Source organism: Amphiura filiformis, chromosome 8 (assembly GCF_039555335.1).
Source record: "Amphiura filiformis chromosome 8, Afil_fr2py, whole genome shotgun sequence".
In the NCBI taxonomy this organism is placed as follows: domain Eukaryota; kingdom Metazoa; phylum Echinodermata; class Ophiuroidea; order Amphilepidida; family Amphiuridae; genus Amphiura; species Amphiura filiformis.
The window spans coordinates 39,102,668-39,122,115 of NC_092635.1; the positions used below are offsets into that span (position 1 = coordinate 39,102,668).

The following is a 19,448-nucleotide window of genomic DNA, read 5'->3' on the forward strand; positions in this document are numbered from 1 at the left end:
CAAATGACCATAATGGGACGTGCTGCAAATATGGGTAGCGTTTTCATCCTTTTGGTATATCAATGACCCCTTTTTCAAAGCCTATTTTGGTTTATGAATGGGTCCTTTTTTCAAAATTTTCTCAATTTTTTCGGAAAATAGCCTAATTTTTCTTTAATCTAGCCAAAATTTTAGGAAAATTTGTAAAAACTAAGACAATTTGGGTTAAATTCGGCCGAAAATTTGGACTTTTGGTATATCAATGGGTCAAAATTTCTTGAAAAATTAGTATATTTATGGGTCCACTTTCAAATTCTCAGCGGCACGTCCCTACCAAAACCAAACATGAGTACCCCGGGCTTTACATGGAGATATGAGACATGAAACTGATGTCAGCACTTTATGTGATCTTTTTGTTTTACAAGGAATCGGCAGCCATTCAGTGTAGGGGTGGGTCCGCAGTGACAAATTTCTTAATGTCCTTTTGAATTGAATTAATGGATCAAATCAACTGATGTAATGACGTTATGTGTACAAATTATGATCTAGGTCATTGGAGAAAATACAATGGCTATCAATTCAATTAAACATTTAGCTTTCTTCTTTTTTCGATACAAAAGGTATAAAGACACAATTGATAATTGAAGCATAGTGTTTTCCCTTTCCGAGTATATCATACATTGTTTAAAGAAATTGCAGGATAGATTTTTACAATGATATAGATTAGGATTTTCAACAGGTATGCTGTTGGACAAGTATACAACTTGTATTATACTTTTGTGGTGGCAAAAACAACATGTTGGAATCCTTAATCAGTATCAATCAGGAAGGTTCTGCTTCAAGTGCTTGTATAAAGGAATGCAGCACTGTTTTTAAATCCAAGAAAGCTTTAAAACATACAGTACATGTATTTATCTGTTTAGTTGTTGCTCTGTTCTCATGTATAGACCTTTGAGTTTTCTGTTGTTTTTTATAATGTATTTAGTGCTCGTACACTCCAGATGCAGGAGTGCTTTAAAAGTGTGTAAAATGTTCATTACTAAAGTCTTATTGATGCCATCCCCAGATGTACACTGCCAGTTTGCCATGCAGCTACTTCATTGGTACTGTTAGCGCACATCAGAGTCACATATTACGGTACACACACTGGTACTATAGGCTGCTGCTGCACAGGTACTACAAAGTAGCTGGCAGCAGTGAACCTCTGGGGTGGTAGCAATACATGTAGAAATCTGGTAGTGTATCATATAAGTACATATGTATGTAACATATTGTAAGCTTGAACTCTGCAGACATGTAATATAGTTTGCTGTGTGCTGGGATTTGATTCAGCTGTAAATAAGTAGTATGCTAAAATGTATGTATGGGCAATTCCAAGCAAAAGTGGACATGACTCAAAAAAATGAAATTGCCAATATATATTTCTTTTAACTTTTATATTATTCCAAACAGATGCAAGGTTCAAGTTATAAACTTTTTTTGGCATTTTTCTAACATTTTGGGTTTTATTTTGAAGTTTCTTTGGAGAGTGTATTTTAAGTGAAAAGCTCCTGTTCAACTTAGATATTTTCCAAGTGGGCCTATTTTATTAAACATGGGCACTTTTCTTTTAAATTTGATACATTTTATATCTCTGAAATATGGTCTTCAAGAAACATCCAACACATTTTAAATAATCCCCCACTAATTTTTTTTTCTTTCATTGCGTTTTCATAGCACTAAATATGGCGTAGTACGAGTTACCGAAAAGATGCATTTTTTATGTATTTTCAAAATGTTGGCAATGTAATTGATGCCACTTATTATTTTCCTTCTACTAGTAGTGCCTTGAGTAAAAATAAGAAATTAATATACAAAACACTATCCATCACATAATAATGACCCATTAAAAACTGTAGCACGAGTTACCAGTAGCACGAGTTACCGATGTAGCACGAGTTACCATAGCCCACTTCCCCCTGTACCAGCAAGGTAATGCAAAATCTACCACTTGGCAGCAATAGAGGATCTCCCAACTACATGAATATGCATTTATATGTGACCATGGTATTGGTAACTATTTTTTTTTTTTTTTTGCGTTTTCATAGCACTAAATATGGCGTAGCACGAGTTACCGAAAGATGCATTTTTTTATGTATTTTCAAAATGTTGGCAATGTAATTGATGCCACTTATTATTTTCCTTCTACTAGTAGTGCCTTGAGTAAAAATAAGAAATTAATATACAAAACACTATCCATCACATAATAATGACCCATTTAAAACTGTAGCACGAAAGTTACCAGTAGCACGAGTTACCGATGTAGCACGAAGTTACCATAGCCCACCTCCCCCTGTACCAGCAAAGGTAATGCAAAATCTACCACTTGGCAGCAATAGAGGATCTCCCAACTACATGAATATGCATTTATATGTGACCATGATATTGGTAACAGCTTTCTAGCAGCATTGTAGCCAGTGTGGGGGGGGGCAGCCTGCCCCATGACAAACTAGAATTATGCAGTCGTAATTAAGGTGCCCATACACACACACACACAAAGGTGTGTAAATAACAAAGGTTTGTAAATAAAAAATAATATGCAATATGCAAATAAGCTCATTAATATTCATAAATATGCAAATAACATGACACAAAATTATACAGCACATCAGGCCACCATATCCAACCAAACCAAGTTTGAAGTTGATTGGTTATTGTGTTTATAATGCTGCAAAGTGGATTAATGAAAATGTAGGCAAAATTTGTAAATAAGCTCATTAATATTCATAAATATGCAAATAACATAACACAAAACTACACAGCACATCAAGCCACCATTATTCTATCACCATACCGGTACCAAGTTTGTAGTTATTGTGTTGGAGCTGTACAGTGGATTAATGAATTTGCTTCCGCCCGGACAGCCGAACAAAGAAAGAAAGAAAGAAACAACCAGGCAACCACACATGTGTGGGGGCCAAAAATTAAAGAGAAAAGTGACATCCTGTCGCAGGAAAATTAAAGTAAAAATAAAAATAAATAAAAATATGGAAGGCAAAGATAGAGATAAGATTCAAGGAGCCAGTTTCCACCCCGATCATGTGCCAAAATAGTGTAAATTTATTTATACAAAATTTTTGCACACACCAATAAAGTCCTTTTTTTAAAGCTCAAAGACTTTACATTGTACATTTTGTACAGTCTCAAAAAAAACATGCTATTTAGCATATATCCCACTATCAATACCTGGTCAAAATGATGCAACCAAATTTTTTAGCCCTCCACCCCCTAGGATCTAGCCTAAGAACCAACGCAATCAATTAATATGGGCCTCATTGAAGAACAGAGGATGTACCTTAAAACATCCACTGAATGAGTAACCGAGGCAAAAGAAGAAATAAAACAAACAAAATAGATACTGGAAATCCTGAGATTAACAGCCACAGTGACGTTGTTGATACTGAGATTTGTATAGTTCTGAGATTTGTATTGGAAATTGGTTTGTTGTTGAGTGTAATGAGGCTCATTTTCCAGCTTAGTGAAGTGATTGAAATCGTGCAAACTGTAGAGTATTTGCACCAAGCAGGAAATGGTCTCAACCAAAAGATGACCAAACATTCTTTAACTCAGAAAGCAATTTTTTAAAAACTTACAGAGCAAATAACCATGAACATTACAAGTTTTGTGAGGGAATTTAGAGTCAAATAACATGGAAGTAAAAGTTTTATCAATTGTTGACTGTTCAATTTAACTGTTTAAATTTAAGCCCTAGAATAAAATATCCAAACAGGATCAAGCAAGGCGTATGTAAGGCTGGGATGTTTGTATGTAATGTGTGTGGTACATTGTATGCTGGTACATACACTGAATAGTGTTATTTGTACATAGATGGGTTATTTGGGGGTTATTTGTACATAGATTGTGTTATTTGATCATTACACCTGTTGTTGAGTTATTGTTATCAAAAAAAAAAAATTGACATTTAGATGAACAATACCATTTTATATATGGCGGACAAACTGTAGCACGAGTTACCGTAGTACGAGTTACCATGTTTTTGCCAGTCAATATAAAACTATGAGGGGCACAACTTTTTAAGGTATACCAAAACAAACCTTATTATAGCAATTACTTATCATATAATCAATAAGGCTTTAGTGTTTTTTGTTTTAGCACACCATCAAAATAAAAATGAGTGATTTTTAAGCATGTCCTCTGCTCGTAGCACGAGTTACCGATTTTACAGGTGTCCCATACATACAAAAGTTGATATCCTGAATTAGCAATACTATGAGGATCTAGCCTTGAATGTTGGGTATTAAAATACAAAAAATACAGATTCCAATCAAATCAATTTAAAAGCTGGAGCACAAAGTATGTAAAAGGACGCCATAAAGTGTAGCACGAGTTACCGTGGAATTGCCCGTATGTACATGTATATTATATACATTTTGCTTCCTTTAGGCAGTGACATCAGTGTGTGCACCAGTGAGCGCAGTATGAATGTGTCTTGACTGCCTTGTTTTCTCATGTAATCAAAAGCAGTACATCTGTAAACTCCCAAGTAACTGCAACAAAATACTGATGTCACTGCCTCAAAGAAGCCAAATGGGCTATAGCTGCATTTGGCTGTCTGATTCATATTCCACTGTGATCAGCAACCTTCTGTAACTGATCTTATAATGTAATTATGAAGTATGTTTCAACAACTCTTCCTATACATTTGTACAGGAACCAACCATTGTTAATCGGTGATGATTCCACACTTTTACAGTAGCATTACACGCAAATGCTAGTTAACAGAAGTGTCCATGCACGTTACGCACAACACTTGTAAAAAACTAAGTTACATTCCTTGTGAAATAATCATGCAAATTAGATGATCTATTGCATACATAGTTTGTTTTTGTTGTTTAAAAGTGATTCAATCATCTATCACCATTGTACACTCACTCACCATTTGACAACTCATGTCTGCTGTGTTTGCGTGTTTTATTTCGTTCGGGCAGCTTACGCTGTCCTCGCAAAGTAAACCATGCGGAAGTATCGTTGTTAAATCGTTGTTAATATGATTGAATCCCTAAAAAGGTGTGCTAACTCTTTTCTTGAGTGTGTTTAGCTGGCAATCAGGGCTGTACATAATTATCAAAGTTTGAGTAACAGGTGATTGTTAACATAACCATTGACTATATCATTTATGACATCTTTAGCAATTAATTTACATCATAATTCTTTGTTTTGAATGTGAATGCTGGGTGAAAGCATTGAAATGACTGTTGTAATAATCAGGCCCGTACGCAGGGGGGTGCGGGGTTGGAAAAGTATACAAAAAGTCCTATAATTTCAGGATTTGCGAGCGTAGCGAGGAAAAAAATCAGGTTTTTTACGCTTTTTTGGACAAAAAGGCCAAAATTTTGGGAAGAAAGTCTACTTTTCATAAAATTGCTCCCCCCTTTGGAAAAAAGTCCACTTGTTCAAAATCAGCACCCCCCAATGAAATCCTGCGTACGGGCCTGGTAATCATAGATTAATAAACACATAGATTGGAATGTTCCATGCCTGTGTACCAGCTAAGCGTTCTTAAATTCAGCTGACGCCGGTACAGCGTCCCGACCTGGCGACATCGCTCATCATATGCGCGAAGTTTCTTTTGTGTACGCTCGCATCAATTGCGCTATTTTTGAGTTCGTTCACGCAAACCTTATTGTCGACCACATTGGCAACATGCCTACACTGCTACCCTTGAGCGTATCCTTGCTCGTACTGTTTTTGAAAGTGACTCATTTTATAGTTACATGTAGCTACTCAAACCCTGAAATGGTGGTGTTATTGTACTGTACATTATTTTGTATAGAGAAAAAGATTTATGCCTTTGTATGGTACTGTAGTACAGTCTGTACATGGTTGTATCATTATATATATCATATCTTATTTATTTATAAAAAAGTAACAATTTTATGTTGATAATAAGTGTTGTTTATGTTAGTGCGTGTACAATGTATGTAGATTGATTAGACTTGTGTTGTGATTATTGTTTACCAATTTACCAATTTTATAATTGGGGCTTATAGCAGAAATCATAAGTTTACAAAGACTATGTAAGCTATCAATTCTGTGCATGGCAAGTGAGGTTTTACCAAAGAGATAAACTAGTCTGGACTCTGCCATGATGATGTGACGCTAATGGAGGTCAAAACAGCGCATGCTGTGTGTAATGCATCATGCCAATGATGCTCGCTTCATTTGTAAACTCTACATGTGTGAACATTTTGATGCTCTAGCATATAGATGATGCTTATCGATCAATTTCGCGCTTTTACCGATAAACTCATAAACTGGTAGTATTTCAATCTCCAGGCGTGCCAATCCAATATGGCGAAATTTACCATAGTATTATACACAGGATGATTCCAAATCAATGCAGACTCTTTGGTCCATATATGCACAAAACAAGTTAGACCAGGTCTAATTTTAGACCTGGTCTAACTATGGAGGGATCCTTTTTCTGTTTTCTTTTTCTCTTTACTCCTAGCAAACTCCAAAAGTTAATCTGCTGCTATCTAATATTAAGCTACATGTATATGCCCCATATACAGGATCTACATTAATGTAGAATAAGGTATGTAAATACCAATGATTTCTTTCTCCGCATAACTAGACTGTAGTAGACTCCATAGTTAGACCAGGTTTATGTTAGACATTGGCTGGTCTAAAGTTAGACATGATCTGGTCTAAAGTTAGACACGGTGTGGTTCAAGTTAGACATGATCTAAGTTAGACATGGTCTAACTTGTTTTGTGCATACTGACCTTAAATTCTGTTCGGTTTTACGGATGTATAATACTTGCATGGTGTAGCGTGTGTGTATGCCTTTGCACGCTACATACATGTAGTTGATGTTTAAAAGTGTTCATGCTTGCAGAATGTAGATTACATTCCATGCAAAAGTTATTATTGAAATATTATAGATGTAGAATTCTAATAGTACTTGAAAAGTTATTTTAAAACAAATATACCTGATAGGAATTTTAACCACAGCGTGAAAATGTATTTGGATTGAGTTTTATTGTAGCAGAGGCAGTCTGTATTTGACCTGATTAGAGCGCCCTGGTCACTAAAAGGCTTAGCCATTGGGGAAAAATCCCCCCACAGACATTTTTCAAGGATAAAATTGGGATCGCAAAGAGTCAAGTGTCCAAAAATTAATTAAAATGGGACAAAAAAATTGGCAAATGGGGACAAAATTTGGTTTTGCCCCCTCACACTATAATACTGGCTATGCTACTGGCAGAAAGAAGAATCTTGGTCAGCGATCAAGTTACCCCGGAAGTGACCACGATAGGAATTGCTGTATTCCGTGTGTGGAGGTAACTTGATTTTGACCAAGATTCTGCTCGCTACATGCTACTGAGGTCAGTCACACTACTGGGGTCAGTCATTTTATTTGGAAATTTGACAAATTTAAGTTGATATTGAAAAGGAATACTTAGAAAGTTACCACTTCTGTAGGGTACTTACAGAGGGTACTAATTACATGTAGGTCGAATATGGTTGTCATTTCAAACATGGGAAAAAGCTAAGAAAGGTACAGATAAAGTTTTCAGTGTATGGAAAATTCTCGTAATGTCTCTTTGAACTCGGCCTTTTGGTTGATAATGTTTTCCCAACAGTTTTTATTCGTGTAGATCATTGAATTATGAACTTTAAAATTTTAAGATTTTTGGTTTTGGAGTAATGTCCTGTTGGTTGGAATAGACATCGTTCAAAACAAGTTATTGATAAAAAAGTACTCCAACCACAGACAATGTAGTACAATGTTAGTAGAGTAGTTTTGTTGTTCTAGATGTATTACCAGTTTTGTTGATTTGTTCTTGTTGTGCGTGATATCTTATAGTTGACAAATAGTAATAGTATTTAACGATGTGCCTATTGATTTTGTAATAATACTCAGGATTTGATGTTATTATTGTGTTTGAACAAATATTTTTATATATTATTGTAAGTTACATATGAGATACCATACTCCTTTTCTCAACAAACAATAACAGTATTTCCTTCAAATATGGTTTCTAAAACGCAAACAAAAATTTTATCAGGGTAAACAGAAACCTGTCATATTGTGTAACATTGATCATGTTTGTCATATTATAGTCTTCCAATTGTGATGTTCTAGTTGAAATCCATACTTTCCTATGGAAAACATGACCTTAATCCATGGGCCTTAATCTTCCAAACACGGAGCATTATTTTCAAATAGGGTTACTTGAATGGGTGACTCCATTTGAAATCTACACCCTCTGTGTGAGAGATTAAGTCTGCGATAGGGGGTGTATAGGTGTCAACTAGAACAGCTATCACTGCTCAACTCTGGTTTTGTAAATTGCTTACAACCCATTTTAAACATGGTGCTTTATTATATTAACCAAAACATATTTTTGTAGACTTTGTAAACCCTTTTCTAGATTTTAACATGTAATATGTATACTTGTGTGATAAACAAAGAATGTAAAACTTGTTTACACAAACTTTTTAAACCGTTTAATTTTAAACACCTCATATTAGAGTTACCAGTATTCTACTATTCTTCAGGTATTGTAAATTAATCTGACAGATTCCTGTTGTTAACTTCAGTTAGACTCCCACAATGTTGTTTGTTTGTCCTCAACTGACTGACCCTAACTGGGAAAAAAGTTTTTACTGTACAAAGAAACCAGACCCTTGTATTTTTTTGGAGAAAGACTTTCCGTTTCAGATTTTTGACATTGAAGAATACAGGCTGAATAGGCCTTTGTTTGCCTCTTGCCCATATGTCTTAATTTGAAGTAAAGAGGACCAGTTTCTGGGAATATAAAAGAGATCTTGTTAGTCTTCCAAGGTTCTAAGACCATTAAACACAGGGTTGTCACTACACTGGTCGGTGCTGGTCGGTAGTAACCAGCACTCAGGCAGACCAACCGGCACTCAAGGGAATATGAGGACTTGCCAACCGGCACCAAAGTAGAGAAATTGTACTTTTTACCCTAAAAAACAGCTGGAAAGTGACACAGAGTATTTTGGACAAATATCATGGAAATTTAGCCGGCACTAAATTCAGTCTAGTGACAACCCTGATTAAACACAAAATATGCAAATGCAGGATTATATGTTAAGGGTATAAAACATTTAAATAACATTCAAAAATATATTCAAAAACATCGACAATTTGCTACCAAACATTCTAACATAAAGTTATATTGCAAAAACAATTTGCAATAACATTTTGGCAATATTTTTAAAATGTTATTGGATATTGTTTTTTTCATATAAAATATTCTAAATTTTAAAATGTTTTTATGATCTTTATATAATCCAACAGTTGAATGTCATTATAAAAACGTTTTGACTTACCCAACCAAAATGCATTTATAAAGTTTTCGAAACATTTTTGTGTTTGTTCTTCTCAAACAAAGTGTGTGTGTGATTTCTGAGCCGTCAGTAAAATACAAGGAGGTCGTAAGACAGCGTTCAAGCTTTGACTTACGTTTGGCAGACAGAATGGTGGGAACTTAAAGTGAAAGATATCCTACTTAAAGGAACATTTTCTGGGGTGAAATTTTGTGTAGAAACTGAATCTGAAAAAAAAATGCATAATTGTCAACTTGAAAATTTTCCCCATAGCACTGTACAGGCATATTTCTGCCCGAAGCCCTCAAATTTGAGCGAAAATTGGCGCAAAAAAATAAGTCCTTCAAAACTGGGACTCTCAGGGCTAAACAAATATAAACTTGCTCTAGAGGGATGTCTAGGCTATAGCAAGTTTATATTTGTTTAGCCTTAAACCTCACGGTTTTGAAGAACTTATTTTTTTTGCGAAGGCCTTTATTTTTTTCACAACTGCCGAAATGTTAGGGGGAGGGGTAACATATTACTACTTTAATTTTTGTCAGTACATTTAACTGAGTCAAGTTTTATACCACTGTTTAGCTAGTGAAATACTGAACAAAAAGACACAAAAAGCATCTCAATAGCTCATACCATTGAGGAGTTATGGCTTTTTCAAGCTCATTATAAGGCGAAAATTGGATTTTTTCCCAAATCAATTGTCACTCTGACACCCAACTTTCTAACCCTGTTACAAAAATAAAGAAACAGATTTATCCCATTTAATGATTTGAATATCACAAATGTACCTTTGTCACATAATTAGCATAAAAAAATAGGCACTACTCAGTAGTTTTCATGTTCATACACTCACAGGGAATTAGCAAGTCAAAATTTTTGTCACCCCAAAACGGCCATTTTCGGCCAAAATTGGACCAAAAAATGAATTTTTATCAAAATCAGTGAAAAATAAGGGGTTTTAAGTGCCAAAATCTGAAAATATGTGACATTTTACCCCTAGAAACATTTAAGCAATCAAGAATTTTGACTGTTTTCGCCCCTAAATATTTTTTTCACACGTGTGTCCGCCAAATGTAAGTCAAAGCTTGAATGCTGTCGTAAGTGCTTTGTTATTACTATGCACTTACAACCTTATCCGACGTCTCATGAATTATGCAATAACCATATCAGGGTGAACAAGGGAAGAGGATTGCTCATCATACACTAGAACATAGAAACATTACCCAAACTAGCGCACAAGATCAAATTTGTAATTCAATTTGTAATTTCTTGTTTAGTTGTGCTAGTGTGCAATGCGTAATTCTTCTTTCTCCTGTACATATAAGGGTGACAAAATATGACTATATTGACTGCTTGGTGCCAGAAGTGAGCAAGTGCAATAGCTGCCTTGTGAACATTTGACAAATTACACACAGTATATTGTACTCCTCTACACATGGCACTGAGCAGTCGATTTTTTGTTTTCTGATGTCGATGTTATTGGTGATGTTTTGGTCGTTGAACTCAAATGCTACATTAGTGTTATTCTGCTTTTTTAAAGATTAAACTTACAATGCATATTTTCTAAAGTATCTAACATGTTTTATAAAGTAACAAAAGTATTATGAAATAAAAGTTTATTACTAAAAACAAATGAGTTTAATGAGTGCATGATTATACATTAGTGGCTACTAACAGTGGCGTGTCTGGGATTTTTGTCTGGGCTAAATTAGTCCTCAAAACTGACAAGCAAAAAAGAACTATGATTAGTGCATGGTTAATAGTAAATCTTTGGAACTTGAGATGCAAAAGTTACGAATAAACAGGTGTACTGAAGATAAAGCCCCGGGACTGAGGCAGGGGCGTAGCCAGCTTTAATGGTCAGGGGGGAAATCAAATTTCAGGGGCACAGCTGAAAAAAATAGCAGTAGCAGACTGTACATGTCTTTCACTTCCAAAAAGGCTTTTTGGATGATGTGCGTGTATAGCGGACAAAAATGTTGAATTTGACACTATTTCGCCCATGACATGATCAAAATGAAAACGTGAGCAAAAATTTTGTATTTTACACTATTTTGGCCCATGATCGGGGTGAATTGTGATGCAAAAGGGGCTCCTTGTCCCTTTTCTTTTCCTTTGCCCTTCAGATTTACTCTTTCATTTTTTTAAATTAATTTAGTGCTCAATTTGCCCTAACTGGATTTTCTGTGATTTTCCTGACTGGGAAGAGAGGGGAACAAAGAAAATATTGGGGGGATGCCGCTACTGCTCAAGGAAGAAAACGACAGAAAGAAGAAAGGAAATTTGTTATCTTTCTATTTGTTAGAGTTCTGCATCTACATAAAACACTTTTACATGGCTACCTTCAGTAGCAGTTACAGAAAGAAACATTTGTTTGCTCTGCTATCTTCAGTAGATAGCACAAGAAAGTAAAACAATGAAAAAAAACCGAAAGTGTAAACATTACTTTCAAAAACAAAAGTTCGAACACTTTTCACATAGCTATCTTCAGTAGCAGTTACTGAAAGAAACATTTGTTTGCTTTGCTATCTTCAGTAGATAGCACAAGAAAGTAAAACAATGAAAATAACGGAAATGTAAACATTTCTTTCAAAAACGAAATTTAGAACACTTCACATAGCTGTTTTCAGTAGCAATTACTGAAAGAAACATTTGTTTGCTTTGCTATCTTCAGTAGATAGCACAAGAAAGTAAAACAATGAAAATAACGGAAGTGTAAACATTTCTTTCAAAAACGAAATTTAGAACACTTCACATAGCTGTTTTCAGTAGCAATTACTGAAAGAAACATTTGATTGCTTTGCTATCTTCAGTAGATAGCACAAGAAAGTAAAACAATTCAAAAACACGAAAGTAAACATTTCTTTCAAAAACGAAAGTTAAAACACTTCACATAGCTACGAGGGGCGGTCAATAAGTTCGTAGAACAAGGTACTTGAAAGAGTACTAGCCAAATTCTTTCTATCTCTCTCTTTAGCATGGTCATTACAAACCTTAATGCACCCGTCGCAAATTTTCTTGAAACCTTCTATGTCAACAAAATGGAAGTCTTCCGAAAGCTCCTTGAGCCACTCTTCGGTGAAGGCTCACCAGCATTGATCACCAGCAAACCTGATATTATGAAAGTAGGACTTAAAATTCTAAAATAGGTTTCACTAACTGGAGGTCATGCCTGAACCACAATATGGTTACTTTAATTAACTGACCCCTCTGTCGTGAATGGCAGCTTGACAAACTAAGAATAGCGTACAGGACACAATCCAAGAACAGCCACATTCCTACCATCAACCTTCTTCACATGATGGTTTGCCTCAATTTTGCTATCGGAATTGTATGATATATGCCTATGATTGTACTTTCATTTCGCAAATGATCTGTCATCAAGACTATCCCTGGATCTCAGAAACAGCGATGAAGACCTTGCACTACGGTGACCGAGTGATGATCTTCTTAGGGGTGTGAGATCCAGGTTCTTCCACTAAATTCACTCATAATTCCAGTGATTAATGTATGTCTTATCACCTTTAGCCACATATAGATTAAACTTGCCTTGGTCCTCATTCTAAGTATATAGAAGGTGTGGACCTGAATATGTCAACTGGTATCAATTTTGTGCATGAAGATTCCGGGACCCCATCTAGAAGACACCCTGGAATACCCAAATGTTAATGGATTAATATTGAAAACACATTCATCAGAGTTGTCATATTTTGTGGCTACCTCATCTTTCTTATTTGGCTCTTTATTCATTATCAATGCCACTGTACCAGCGCGTATATCATTAGTGGTGACGTCAGCAAGCCTTTTGGACCTTGGATGATCTTCAAGGACGCTCATTCCATTCTTGAACTCTAAGAACCATTTCGTTGCTGTTGAATACCAAGGACTTCATTACCATTTACAACAACTCTACATTGTTAAAGTTTATTTGAGTTTTCACCACCGTCGGGAGTAATTTCCATGATGACCATGTATTCACTTCTGGTAGTACCTGTGAATTCATGGAGGTAAGCTTCCTCTGAAGAGTGACCTGCCCGTGTACAGTGATGCAAAAATATAAAATCTTTGCAGTAATGTTTTGAAGGAACAAGCTTTCAAATGAAACCAAATTCAATACCGTGCGACAAAGTAGCATACCGAGTTCTACGAACTTTTTGACCGGCCCTCGTATCTTCAGTTCAGTAGCAGTTACTGAAAGAAACATTTGTTTGCTTTGCTATCTTCAGTAGATAGCACAAGAAAGTAAAACAATTAAAATAACGGAAGTGTAAACATTTCTTTCAAAAACGAAATTTAGAACACTTCACATAGCTGTTTTCAGTAGCAATTACTGAAAAAAACATTTGTTTGCTTTGCTTTCTTCGGTAGATAGCACAAGAAAGTAAAACAATGAAAAAAACACGAAAGTAAACATTTCTTTCAAAAACGAAAGTTAACACTTTTCACATAGCTATCTTCATTAGCAGTTACTGAAAGAAACATTTGTTTGCTTTGCTATCTTCAGTAGATAGCACAAGAAAGTAAAACAATTAAAAAAACACGAAAGTAAACATTTCTTTCAAAAACGAAAGTTAAAACACTTTTCACATAGCTATCTTCAGTTCAGTAGCTGTTACTGAAAGAAACATTTGTTTGCTTTGCTATCTTCAGTAGATAGCACAAGAAAGTAAAACAATTAAAAAACACGAAAGTTAGTAAACATTTCTTTCAAAAACGAAAGTTAAAACACTTTTCACATAGCTATCTTCAGTTCAGTAGCAGTTACTGAAAGAAACATTTGTTTGCTTTGCTATCTTCAGTAGATAGCACAAGAAAGTAAAACAATGAAAGCAACGGAAGTGTAAACATTTCTTTCAAAAACGAAATTTAAAACACTTTTCACATAGCTATCTTCAGTAGCAGTTACTGAAAGAAACATTTGTTTGCTTTGCTATCTTCAGTAGACATGGTAGATAGCACAAGAAAGTAAAACAATTAAAAAAACACGAAAGTAAACATTTCTTTCTGCTGCATGGGTAACACGAAAACCGAAATATCTTGACACTGGACATTTTTCGATACCGGGGAGGGTCTGAAAATTTAGAAATCTGTAAAATACAAATTTCAGCCAAACTAGTGTGATTTCACGTGCACAATCGGGGATCATGTCTTCTTGGCATTTCAAAATATGAATATTGACCCAGGTCTTATGAGGCATCCGCGGTGGGTAGGCCTATTCTTTACTTTTTTCTCTCTCATTTGACATCACTTGGCAGACCATACTTCTCCGTAGTCCACTTGCCCATGTGCATACTCTTAAGGGGTGGGGTATGAACGTTTGGACAGTATTTATTGTGGGACATATCGAATTGAATTCTGAATACGAAGAATGTCCTGATGATATCAAATAATTTTGATTTTTTGATATTCGCAATGGAATACACATTTTATGGCAAATGATTAAAAATTGATATTTTTGATATATAACAGAAAATTTTGACCTTTCGTATTGAAGATATGGATTTTTTTCCCAAAACACCAAAAACAAACTAGGTCTTTTTGGGAAAAAATCCATATCTTCAATATTAAAGGTCAAAATTGTCAATTGATCGTCGGCTTTTCCTCCCAGCTACATACAGTTTAAGAATATATCATTAGATTTATAAAATTTACTTTATATCAAAAATGTGAAAAATATCAAATTTTAATAACTTGTTATAAAATTTGTATTATATCGTGAATTTCAAAAAATGAAAATTATTTGATATTAGAAAGACATTCTTCGTATTCAGAATGCAATTCGATATGTCTGATGTGCTCGCATGTTCCACAAAAAATACTGTCGAAAAGCTCAAATCGCTCATTCCAGATCCCTTAAAACTCTGATTTAATTAATTTGTGCACAATTGATAGATTTTCACATCTGATCTTTTTAGTCACCTTGTGATTGGTCAGCTGCAGTTGGAGGGGTTGGAATCCTACTGAACAAAAATGCAAAAAATTCACTAGCCAGTGTAAGATCACACAACAACAGAATTCTTATTACAAACTTCCAGTGTAACCCAGCAACAACTGTCATCGTTACATATTGCCCAACCAACGTAGCTGATGAAGACATAGTAGAGAATCACTACGATAGTATGAGGAGAGCCATTGAATTCATCTCAGCTCATAATCTCTTGATAGTAATGGGTGATTTCAATGCTAGAGTTGGACTGGAAGACACTAAATTTACATACCATGACACCACTAACAGAAATGGAAAGTACCTTGTGGAACTAGCAACAGAGAAGAATCTCATCATTGCGAACACACAGTTTCGCAAGAAAGCTGGAAAATTATGGACATTTACAAGCCCAGGAGGGAATAATTACCAACTAGACTATATACTCATACGGAGGAAATGGAGGAACAGTCTGCAGAACGCTGAGGCATACAACACCTTTGCTAGTGTGGGCTCCGATCACAGAATAGTGTCGGCAAGAATAAGACTAAGCCTCAGAGAGAGCACGACTTTTCCAAGGAAGAACCAGATCGATTTGAAATCCCTGAGCACTGATAGAAATATCCAAAAGATATACACCATAGAAGTGCACAACAGGTTTGAAATCCTTGAAGACATGGAGGAAACAGCTACGGATAAGTACAGCCGATTTATCGCTGCCAACAAAGAAGCAGCTGAGAAGATCATCCCTGCAAAGAAGCGATCTCGAAGGGCAAACTTTTCTCGTGATCCAAGAGTCATAAAGGCAACTGGACACTACTGATTGTGAGAGGAGTGCAAGAAGGCGAAGAAAAACCTTGATGATGTATACAACAAAGTTATCAAGGCAGATCTAAATGGCAAGTTGCAAGAGGTTGAAAGAGCGCATGTCAACTCCAAACATGGTGAAAGTTGGAAACTGATCAACGACATCACTGGTAGAAAGGCATGCAGTACAGGTCAGTTGAAGGGAAAGACACAAGGTGAAAGGGTCACCAATTGGTACAACCACTTCAAAGGCCTTCTTTGAAGCCCTCCTGCCCTTGATGATGAGGAAGGAGAAATAACACCAATTTTAGACGAGCTTGATATTAAAGTGGGGCCATTTGACAAAGAAGAATATGAAGAAGCTAAAGCATCTTTGGTTGAGGGAAAAGCTGTGGAGAGGACAACATACCTCCAGAAGTACTGAAGAGATGCAGCCTATGACATTGTGTTAGGGTTCTGCAATGACGCTCTTCTCAAAGGGAAGAAACCGGATCAATGGTCCATACTTAATATTCAGGAGACCTTAGTTCAGGCAGAGAAGATTCTCATCTTCTCTGGTTTAGGAAACAACTATCGCGATATCAGTCTAAGCTCCATCGTAGCCAAAACCTACAACAGAATGATACTTAATAGGATTAGACTTGAAATTGACCAGCATCTAAGAACAAATCAGAATGGATTTAGAGTTGGTAGAACGACTGTTGGACACATCCTTGCACTACGTAGGCTGATTGAAGAGGTAAAGGCGCATAACCTGCCAGCGATAATAACATTCATCGACTTCAAGAAAGCTTTCGATACCATCCATAGAGGCAAGATGTTGAACCATCCATAGAGGCAAGATGTTGAAGATACTCCATGCCTACGGTATTCCGGAACTCATTGTTGAAGCTATTGGCAAAATGTACCCAAACACAAAAGCCAAAGTAATATCACCAGATGGCGAGACAGAATTGTTTGAAATCTTAGCAGGAGTACTTCATGGGGATACCCTCGCCCCGTACATGTTTGTGATTGTCCTCGACTTTGCACACTGAGAATAGGTATTGAAGTAGGAGAGTTGGCCCAGTCGTGGTGACAGACTTTGATTTTGCTGACGACATTGCACTGTTGTCTGAGGAAATACACCAAGCACAAGAACTACTTCATAGAGTGGAGACTTCAGCTGCTTAAGTGGGACTGAAGATGAATGGAAGTAAAACAAAGTATATGTCCTACAATAACAGGAGTGAAAGCATCACAACAAATGAGGGTGTAGTACTAGAGGAGGTAGATGACTTCAAATACCTAGGCGCTTGGATGAAAAGCACAGAAAGGGATGTAAAGTTACGTAAAGCAGCAGCATGGAGGGCTTGCAGTAAATTTAAGAAAATCTGGAGGTCAACTCTTACCAGGAGTTTCAAACTTCGAATTTTTGCTGCAACAGTGGAGTCGGTGCTGCTTTATAGATGCAAAGGGTCTGGATGGCTGTTACACCCGCATGCTAAGAACTGTTCTGAATGTGCATTGGAAGGAACATATGTCAAATGCAGACCTATCGATATCTTCCCAAACTAAGCCACAAGATCAGGGAAAGAAGAACCCGGTTTGCTGGCCACTGTTCCAGAAGTGATGAGCCCGCATCAAAAATGGTTCATTGGACACCCAATCATGGGAGGCGGAAACCTGGAAGACCTGCTCTGACCTACATTGACATTCTGGAAGATGACACTAGTCTGGAGGCAGCAGACATCAACACAGCAATGGAGGACAGGAAGTTGTGGAAAGCCATCACGTTGCCAACTTTGTGCGACGTTTAATAACCTCTTCTATACTGGGGGCACAGTGCTAAAGACGAAGTTATTTACTTTGTCAATGGGCATTTGGTTCAGCATGATATCTCTTGGATCGTCAGACATGATCTTGCATTTTGTTGGGTTAATTTTTGATTCCCAGGCTGCTGCATGCTTTTTCAAATTCATTAGTGGAAGTTTGCAGGTTCTCAAAGTCCATATCCATGAGTCAGGTGTCATTTGCATATCGGATATTGTTAATGCACATGTCACCCATCTGCACACCTGAGCCTAAATTTTGGATGTCCTTCATGACAAACTCCAGATATAGATTGGCATGGTGGGAGAAGACATTCCTGTCTAACACCAACTAGGACTTCAATCCAATCGGTGATCTTTCCATTTACCACGACAAAGCATTTGGTTTGCTCATACATTTTTGCAATGAGGTTCACCAGTTTGGTATCTACTCCTACTGATCGCAGACATTTCCAAAGGGCCTCCCTCCACATGGTGTCAAATGCTGCTTTGAAGTCTACAAAGTTCCAGTGTATTTCCATGCGTCTTTCTTTAGCCTTTTCAAAGATTTGGCGTACTGTAAATACCGCATCTGAGGTGCCTCTGTAACTCCTTGTATTCGGTTAAGAACCATCCCACAGAATACTTTTCCCGGAGTTGACAGGAGAGTAATAGCTCTGTAGTTGCTGTGTCCAGTGTGTCGCCCTTTTTGTACACAGGGGTTATTAGACCTTATAAGGAAAAATCCCCGAAGACTGGAGTATACTCCAGTCTTCGGGGATTTTTCCTTCAGCCCAGGCGGTGTTGATGATCTTCAAAAACATTTGCTTTCAACAATTCTGCTGAGATCTTATTCCAACCACACGCTATGTTGTTTTAGCTTCTTGATGGCCTCTTCAACTTCATCTACTGAAAAGGGCAAACTTGCTGTAGCGGGGTTAACAGGCTCCGGGATGGAGTTAAGTAGGCCTATATTACAGTCTCTGGGGAATTCTGTATTCAGATGTTTACTGAAGTATTCCTCCAAGCACTTCGTTATGGGGCTGTTTTCAGTGAACCAAGTTTGTCTTTGGCTGCAGATTGAACTTTGGCTTTATCACTTGCTAGTTTAGTGACTTTCTTGAAGAGATCATGGCTTTTGTTCTTTGCATGGGCTTCTTCTATTTCTTGAACGTCTTTTTCAACATGTTCAAGAAGCTTTTTTCCACGGCTTCACTTGATATTTGACCCCTTTGTTCAGCTTCCGATAGCAGTTCTTGTTTGGAGATGAGGGGTTGTTTAACATCAAGACTCTAGCTTTTCTTCTTAAGTGGCACATCTTCCAGACTACTTCAGGCAATCCCACTTGGCGAGCCCTCCTAATACCAACTGATTCTTCAGTAATTTTGCTTGTGGTGTCTCTGAACTTAGCCCACGGGTCTTCTACATCAGGCTCCAGTTGAAGCAGGGGTTCAAAAGTACCACCAATCTCTTCTACAATCAGCATGCATGATCAGTGGGTTGGTAAAGGTAAGTCTACTGACGTCATAGCTTTTTGGAGTTGTTTTCATGCGTTTGAAATAGCATTAAATTACTGATATGCCTATACA

The 19,448-nt window shown here is 36.7% G+C and overlaps 1 protein-coding gene across 1 annotated transcript; it reads left to right on the top strand.

Moving 5' to 3' along the window:
* Positions 1–12: 12 nt before the first annotated feature.
* On the top strand, positions 13–16,085 carry LOC140159518 (craniofacial development protein 2-like). The gene is made up of 2 exons (XM_072183008.1): positions 13–54; positions 15,255–16,085. The coding sequence occupies exons 1-2, from the start codon at positions 13–15 to the stop codon at positions 16,083–16,085; spliced, it is 873 nt and encodes a 290-aa protein (XP_072039109.1).
* The last annotated feature ends 3,363 nt before the right edge of the window (positions 16,086–19,448 follow it).